Genomic DNA, 8,184 nt, shown 5'->3' with positions numbered 1-8,184 from the left:
CTCAAGCGCATCTGTCTGTTGTATAATGTATGGCTTGTGTAAAGTGAGCCAAGAGCTGCGTTGTGGCCAGTGGAAGACTCATTCTCTGAAGTGAAAGGATCGGCCGCACAATGAGATTCCTGCTCCAATGAGCACAAGTGAGCATTCATGTGGAAAAAGGGGGCAGTTCCTCTCCATTGTGATATTAAGGACAATAAGACTTTGCTTTCAACTCTGACTCAGCCTCTGTTAAATGTATTCAGCAGCCTCTCATTAGCCAGATGAGGTGTGGGCCGCACCACTTGTGTTCCAGGGGGGACTTGGGACATACCAAGTGCAGCCATCATTACAACTGGCAAGAGGATACTACCCCTGAGTACTACAATGTGGAGCATCATACCCCCAAGGTTAATAAAACATTAACATATTACAAAATATAATTGATTTGTTTGGCTTTACCCAGAGAAAAGCAAATCAGCCAAAAATAATCATTGTTTTAGTGCTTAAATAGGAAACACTTTGTTGTATTTTGGAACTTTCCAGAAATCAGATATACCTAGAACACACTGCAAGTATTTTATCCATTGACCCGTTAAATGCCAAAATCTTAAATCACACCCCCCTCAGTCTGTTGATATTTAGACTTAACATTACTATCAGCCTAGAAATAGCTGAATTAGATCGGCGCTGACTGGATCCACCCTGTCGTATATAAACGAAGTGAGAGGCTGCCAGTGGGATTCTGGGAGTTGTAGTCCAGTAACCCATGCCTGATTTATCTATATGGCCACTGCATTTTGTTAATTAAATAAATGTTAATCAAACATTAAAGTGATGGACGTATGTCTTTTTTCAACCTAACTTACTATGTTACTATGTTACTATGTTAAATATTACGGATTTATGTAGCCCTCCCCTACTCAGGGGTATGGGGTATGTGGGGGGGTTACCTTTTCTCTAGTTCAGGCCCTTCCTGGGGTTACACAATCGCTGCAAAATAGAATGCCCATGTAGGGACCCATAGGGTTACACACACACAGTGCAACTTGTCACAAGAATCAGTGCAAAACTGCCAGATTCTGCATTTGGCTCAAAGGTTGGAAACTCTCATCCCTCTGTGTTTGGAAATGGTGGGGGTTATAGTTTGTGGTGCTTTGCACACATGGCTGAAATCAGGGCGCCTATACTAGAATCTAAGCAGCAGGAATGAAACACTTATTATTACCGTTGATAGAAATGCGGACTACTCTGTTCAGCACCAGGGTCAGCGCTCTCAGTCGCCAGGAACCAAAATGGCGGCGAAAGCCACACCGTCTGACTCATTGGCTTCCAGTGCGCAGGCGTGCCAGAATCTACCAACTACTGCCCCTTGTGAAGGGGGGGGAGGAAGATGGGGTGGAGCGGACCATTAAGGGTTGCCGGGAGCCATGTTGGTGTTGAATGAAGGGAGGGTGATGAGATGCTGCGCCCGGAGAGCCAGCCTGTGAGGAAAGGGAGCGCAGAGTAGATGGTAGCTGCCGGGGCCAGGAGGCAGAAAGGAGGTCCGGAGGAGGGGTGCCCTGCCGGCCAGTGAGGGCTGTAACATGAGACAAGGTACTATGGCTGCTCTGCTGAGGGGAGCCAGCCTGCCTTGCCATCTCCTCCCGCTGCTTCTCATCCTCCTCATCCCTTTGTTCACTTCCAGCCGGGGAAAGCATGCAGGGACCTGGGACACAGCTGGGCCGCCCCCTGCCCATCCTCTAGGCACCGACCGGCACAGCCTTGCCCACAACAGGTCTTCCATTCAAGGGCTTGTGTGGGAGATCTACTGGGCTACTATGGCTCAGTGTGAGGCCAAGAGGAATGGCAGCCAGGAGGGGCTCTTGGGGGGCCCTTGGAATTTAACCCTTTGTTTGCAAGGAAACTCCACAGGACCCAATGCCACAGGGACGCTTGATGGATTTAGGGGGTGCAGTTTTGCCAAGTGTCTACTCAGGACAGCTGGCAGAAAGCAACCCAGCGGGGGCTGGCGGATTTCCCTACACTGCCCTGGAAAGCCAGGGGATGCACCCAGCGTCTGCCTTTGCCTGCCAAATTCCATGTTTGTGCCTCCATCCTGTATATTTAGGACCAAGGGAAAGACGGAAGATTTAAACGGACAGAACCCAAATGCACGAGGGGCCGGTGGGACCGTATGCCCCTGTTGTTGGATTACAAAACGGAAAGAGCTGCCTAGCCATTCCAGGGAACACTGGGTATTCCTGCTTTCCTCTGAACCCCACTGCCTTAACAATTACAGCAAAGACAATATTGTACATCACTGCCAGCCAAGATTACAATTCAGTCGTGCCACCTCAAGCAATAGGAGAACAAACCAATGGAATTTAATACGATGCACATTGAACCCAAGTGTGTGCCCTGTAAATCTCCATCCGAATGATGACAGGTATGTCCATGCTCATATAATACAAAGCAGATGCCTTTCAAACACAAACCTTGTCTTCCTCTTACACTGCTTTTCTACTAGTTTAACATGGGGCGTAGAATGTGGAAAGGAGGCACGTCAGGATGGAGCCTCTAATGAGGCAGGACCTTTGGATCTAGTTTATTTAATCCCTATTATTAGCAGGACTTGTCAGCATCAGGCTGGGAATAGCAGCCCCCCTGACTCTGCTGGTGGGACAGCTTTGTGTGAGTGTGCAAGAAGCCTGTGTCATTGTGCAGCTGGCAAGGGGGGGCTGTGCTCTGCCTGGGGTAGGAATTTCATTTGGGACTGCCTGCTCCTTTCTGTCTATTCAGATCTTCGGAAGGAGACCAGGGATTCCCTGCAAGGGGTAAGGCAACGTGTGCTCCAGTCTGTGAAACGATGTCAGAAGGCATATTGCAACCCTTCCCTGGATAAATTAAGTCATGCCAGCTTTGATCTGTGTAGGATTTGTATAAATGACTGTATAAAGCCTGGGACCCATCAGCATGCCCACAATAAATCCTTGTATGTATCTGTGTGGATCGTAAGCATAACTCGGGCAAATTGTACTGAATGTCTATCCCTAGCTAAATGCTTGGAGAATCCCTGCTGTTGCTTGCACAGATGTTCTGCTGTCTGGGGCCCCTGTACCCCTAACTGTAACAAGGTCCCTGACCTCACCTGGGACATGTATAGGCTGACCTGTTCTGATGGGGGGTCTAAGCTGCAGACTGAGGGCAGCACATCAGCAGAGGCGATTTCAGCACCAGCCGAGGGAACAGCTCCCACCTCACAGCCGGCTGCTGAGCTCAATCCTCCCTCCTTTGCCCCGGGGGTTCAGCATGAGCCGCCTGAAATGGAAGCCTGCTCTCTTTACTTCCCCTTTAACTCAACCAAAGGTTGCTTAAAAACTACTTTTCCCATAAAGGATCTTGGGAAGCATCCAAATATCGATTTGACTTCTCTCCTTCAGTTACAGTCCAGCAAAGCTATGCAACCAGATCCGTTTCACCCCCCACTTAGAACACATCCACAGGGTGTCAAGCACAGGAGCAGTGGGAGGGACAGAGAAAGGGCATCCCTGCCATTAATAAGGAGTCGTAGGGCAGCCAACCGCCACCCTCACTTCCCCCAGTATAATTATCAGGTTCAGGTGGCTGAAAATCAGCCCCCTGGGACTCCTGTCATAACCATGTCAGCACAAGACCCAGACACAGGAGAGGCTGGGAGGCTTCGCTATACCATGGACGCTCTCATGAACAGCAAGTCGTTGGAGCTGTTCAGTATAGATTCAGTGACGGGCTTAATTTCCACCATAGAAATTCTAGATAGGGAAAGCATGGATTTGCATTATTTTAGAGTCAGTGCCATAGATCATGGCACCCCACGCCTCTCAGCCACTACCATGGTTGCCATTACAGTCTCAGACAGGAATGACCATAGCCCACTGTTTGAGCAGTCAGAATACAGGGAGAGCATTAGAGAGAACGTGGAGGAGGGATACCCTATATTGCAGTTGAGAGCCACAGATATGGATTCCCAAGCCAACGCCAACATCAAATATCGTTTTGTAAATGAGCAAGCAGCCCACTCTGTATTTGAAATTGATGCAAGGTCTGGCTTGATTACCACCAGTGGGCAAGTGGACAGGGAAAAAAGGGAGAAATATTCCCTAATTGTTGAGGCCAGTGACCAAGGTAAGGACCCCGGCCCCAGATCCTCTACTGTGAAAGTTGATATTACCATTCTGGATGAAAATGACAATGTGCCACAGTTTAGCGAGAAGCGCTACATAGTTCAAGTGAGGGAAGATATCAAAACTCATACTGAGATCGTAAGGGTTACAGCAACTGACATCGATAAGGACAGCAATGCTTTAGTCCATTATAACATTATAAGTGGTAACAGCAGAGGGCAGTTCTCCATTGATAGTGTTACGGGGGAGGTGCAGATTGTGACACCCCTGGACTTTGAGACAGAGAGGGAGTACACACTCAGAGTTCGTGCACAGGATGCAGGGCGCCCTCCACTGTCCAACAACACAGGCACCATAAGTATTCAAGTTGTGGATGTCAACGACCATGCCCCTATATTTGTCAGTACCCCCTTTCAAGTGTCTGTGTTGGAAAATGCACCTTTGGGCCACTCCATCATACATATCCAAGCCATAGATGCAGACTATGGAGAAAACTCACGTGTGGAATACAAGTTAACAGGTATGAAGCCTGAAAGCCCATTTGTGATAAACAGTGCTACTGGCTGGATCACTGTGAGTGGGCCTTTGGACAGGGAAATGGTAGAACAGTATGTATTTGGAGTCGAAGCTAGGGATCATGGGAATCCTTCATTATCAGCCTCGGCTGGTGTTACCATCACAATTATGGATGTCAATGATAATCGTCCTGAATTCACGCAAAGGGAGTATTTTATTCGGCTAAATGAAGATGCCACCGTAGGGACCAGTGTGCTTAGTGTGACTGCTATTGACAGAGATGTAAACAGTGCTATTACATACCAAATCACTGGGGGCAATACGCGCAACCGTTATGCCATCAGTACACAAGGGGGTTCAGGGCTTATCACTCTCTCTTTGCCTCTGGACTACAAGCAGGAAAGGCGCTACGTGCTCACGGTCACTGCCTCTGACCGCATTCTTCACGACAACTGCTACGTTCACATCAACATCACTGATGCAAACACCCACAGGCCAGTTTTTCAAAGTGCCCATTACCCCGTAGATATCAACGAGGACCGCCCCATTGGCAGCACAGTGGTTATTATCAGTGCCTCAGACGAGGATGTGGGGGAGAATGCCAGAATTACCTATTCCTTAGAAGACAATATCCCTCAGTTCCGTATAGACCCAGACACGGGAGCAATCACCTTGCGAGCAATGCTTGACTACGAGGATCAGGTAACCTACACACTTGCCGTCATTGCAAAGGACAATGGAATCCCTCAGAAATCAGATACAACCTATGTGGAAATTATGGTCAATGATGTGAATGATAACGCTCCCCAGTTTGCGAACACACAGTATCATGGAATAGTCTCAGAGGATGCGCCCCCCTTTACCAGTGTTGTCCAGATCTCTGCCACAGACCGGGACTCCCATTCCAATGGAAGGGTTCAATACACTTTTCAGAATGGAGATGATGGAGATGGGGATTTCACTATTGAGCCAACATCTGGGATTATCCGCACTGTCCGGAAGTTGGACAGGGAGAGTGTTCCTTTCTATGAGTTGACGGCTTACGCCGTAGACAGAGGGATGCCTCCTCTGAGAAGTCCAGTCAGAATCCAGGTTGCTGTCCAGGATGTTAATGACAATGCACCCGTGTTCCCAGCAGATGAATTTGAAGTCTATGTGAAGGAGAACAGCATTGTGGGTTCAGTGGTCGGTAAAATCAAAGCCACGGATCCAGACGAAGGTCCCAATGCACAAATTATGTATCAGATTGTTGAAGGCAACATCCCTGAGATATTCCAAATGGATTTTTTCTCTGGAGAGCTCACCGCCCTCATAGATTTGGATTACGAAGCAAAACCTGAGTACGTCATTGTAGTGCAGGCAACGTCAGCTCCCCTTGTTAGCCGGGCAACGGTCCGTATTAAGCTTATCGATCAGAACGACAACAGCCCGGTCCTAAAAAATTTCCAGATACTTTTCAACAATTATATATCCAACAGTTCCAATACTTTCCCATCGGGCGTCATTGGAAAGATACCAGCCTACGACCCCGACGTATCAGACAGATTACTGTACACTTTTGAGCGTGGGAATGAACTCAGTTTATTAATCGTGAACCATTCCAGTGGGGAACTACGGCTGAGCAGGAAGCTGGACAACAACCGCCCATTGGTGGCATCCATGCTGGTAACGGTGACAGGTAAGAACAAATTTCCATCCAACAAATCCAAGTTTAAAAAATATTTTGAATGTCTGTCTGTCTATCTATCTATCTCTGTCTATTTATCTATCTATCTATCATCTATCTCTATCTATCTATCTATCTATCTATCTATCTATCTATCTATTGTCTCTGTCTGTCTATCGATCTGTATGTATCTATCTAGTTTAATGGTTAGTTGCATATGGTTGCATATGAATATGGTCACTCACATATACATTAGGGTTACCAACAGCCATCTTTGACAAGGGCACCTTTAAATAAAGACGTGTGCATAGCTGCTTTAAAAATGCAGCCCTCTCGTATGTATATTTTATAGGTGTACCTTGTTAAAGGTTTGCAGCTGTGTTGGCTAATACATACAGGTGCCTTTGGAATACAAATCTCATCAGCTATTGGCCAGTTGTGTTCACTGAATCTAAGACTAAAGAAGTAACTTTGGGCTGAGTGGTGCTGTTTGTCTTTGCACTGCTAACTTCCTATATAATCTTGTGCAGTGGAGCATCTTTTCCTACAAAGTAGAGTTGGGTACAGTTTTTTTTAAATCCAACGTAGGTACAGTCATTTTTACCCTGCAACTGCCTTATGCACAATTTGATTGTTAGCCTGCTGTCCACCATTAAACAGGAAGTGGTGTTGCTGCAAACCAAAAGTGACAAGTTGGTGGGGGAGTGGTGGAAAAAAAAGTTATTAAAATGTTTAAAGCAGTAAAACTTGTTATAGAAAAGACCCTCAACCAAACCCACAGACCCACCAGTCCAAATTTATACCCACATCCGAAAGCCAGGTTACCCGCTGTTTTGTGGGTAACCCACTGGTGCTGACAAGCTGCAAAGACTTGCGCTGAGACCTATTCTGTGCATGGGTTTCCTTCTGGGGCATTCTGATAACAAGGGGTTAACGCAGGGACATACTTATGATGGAGACTGAAAAGTGGCCCCAGGATTAAGGCATCAGATGCATGAAGGCAGGGTTGGACTGGGCTGGCGGGGCACCGGGGAAAAAGCTGTCATAGACCCTGTAGCCCTTGCCAACCCAGGCCTGATCCCTCCGCTAACTGCAGGGTCACACTGGGGTGTCCAATGCCTACTGGGACTGGCGACTTAAGCCCCCCCACCCCAATTGTGACACCCCTCCCACCCATCATGGCTGCAAGGAGGAAATGTGGTATGTGGTGTGACCCTGCATGGAAATAAAAGAAGCCATATCTACCTGCATTTGGCACAGACTTAAACTGATAGATAGACCAACATGTGGATGTGAACCAACTGGTTATCTAACGTTTCAGTTTCATGGATTCTTTTGAAGGAAGAGATCACATTTGGTGCCTCAGCTTTTACAGAACTACAGCTCCCAGCAGCTAAGCTTCTCCAGTACTATTAGACGTTTCAGTTTAGACTTAACAGCTGGTGTTTTGAAGGCTGCTTGGCTCTGCTTTAAGGAATCCCAGCGAGGAAAGGAATTTGCTAATTATACTGAGGAGTGCAAAAATCAGAGATGATTAATGACTTTAACAACATGCGTGCAGTTAGCAGGATGTATGAATCTATATGTATCTGCTAGCAATCATGTAGTAGGGAAGGAGCGTAGTATTCTGGGGGGCAGTTATTCTTATCTGGGCGTATTGAACCAGCAGCAAACTGTCAGCTGTCTTTTCCACGCTCTGTTATAGCTTCTCCATTATTCATGAACGTAGAAAGCCCCGGTGCTGCCTTTCTAATGCTCTCACCTAAAGCTCATAGACTCTGATGGGAAAATAAGTCCCATGTTACCTTTTGGAAGATGTAATATGTGCTTTTGTGCCTTGATGTTTCCGTTCCACTGCAGAACCTGTCTCACATTGGGGTT

At 47.1% G+C, this 8,184-nt stretch overlaps 1 protein-coding gene across 3 annotated transcripts in view; it reads left to right on the top strand.

Moving 5' to 3' along the window:
- Positions 1 to 1,370: 1,370 nt before the first annotated feature.
- celsr3 (cadherin EGF LAG seven-pass G-type receptor 3) overlaps positions 1,371 to 8,184 on the top strand; it is a 113,834-nt gene continuing 107,020 nt past the window's right edge. For all 3 annotated transcript variants that reach the window (XM_012961682.3, XM_031901179.1, XM_031901180.1), the window contains exon 1: positions 1,371 to 6,315. In XM_012961682.3, coding sequence (XP_012817136.1) covers positions 1,563 to 6,315 — 4,753 coding nt within the window. In that variant the 5' untranslated portion in view covers positions 1,371 to 1,562. The remainder of the gene's footprint in view (positions 6,316 to 8,184) is intronic.

The sequence above is a fragment of the Xenopus tropicalis genome, chromosome 4, assembly GCF_000004195.4.
Source record: "Xenopus tropicalis strain Nigerian chromosome 4, UCB_Xtro_10.0, whole genome shotgun sequence".
NCBI lineage: Eukaryota > Metazoa > Chordata > Amphibia > Anura > Pipidae > Xenopus > Xenopus tropicalis.
The sequence above is the reverse complement of the archived record's forward strand: the minus strand, read 5'-3'. Positions and strand labels throughout refer to the sequence as shown.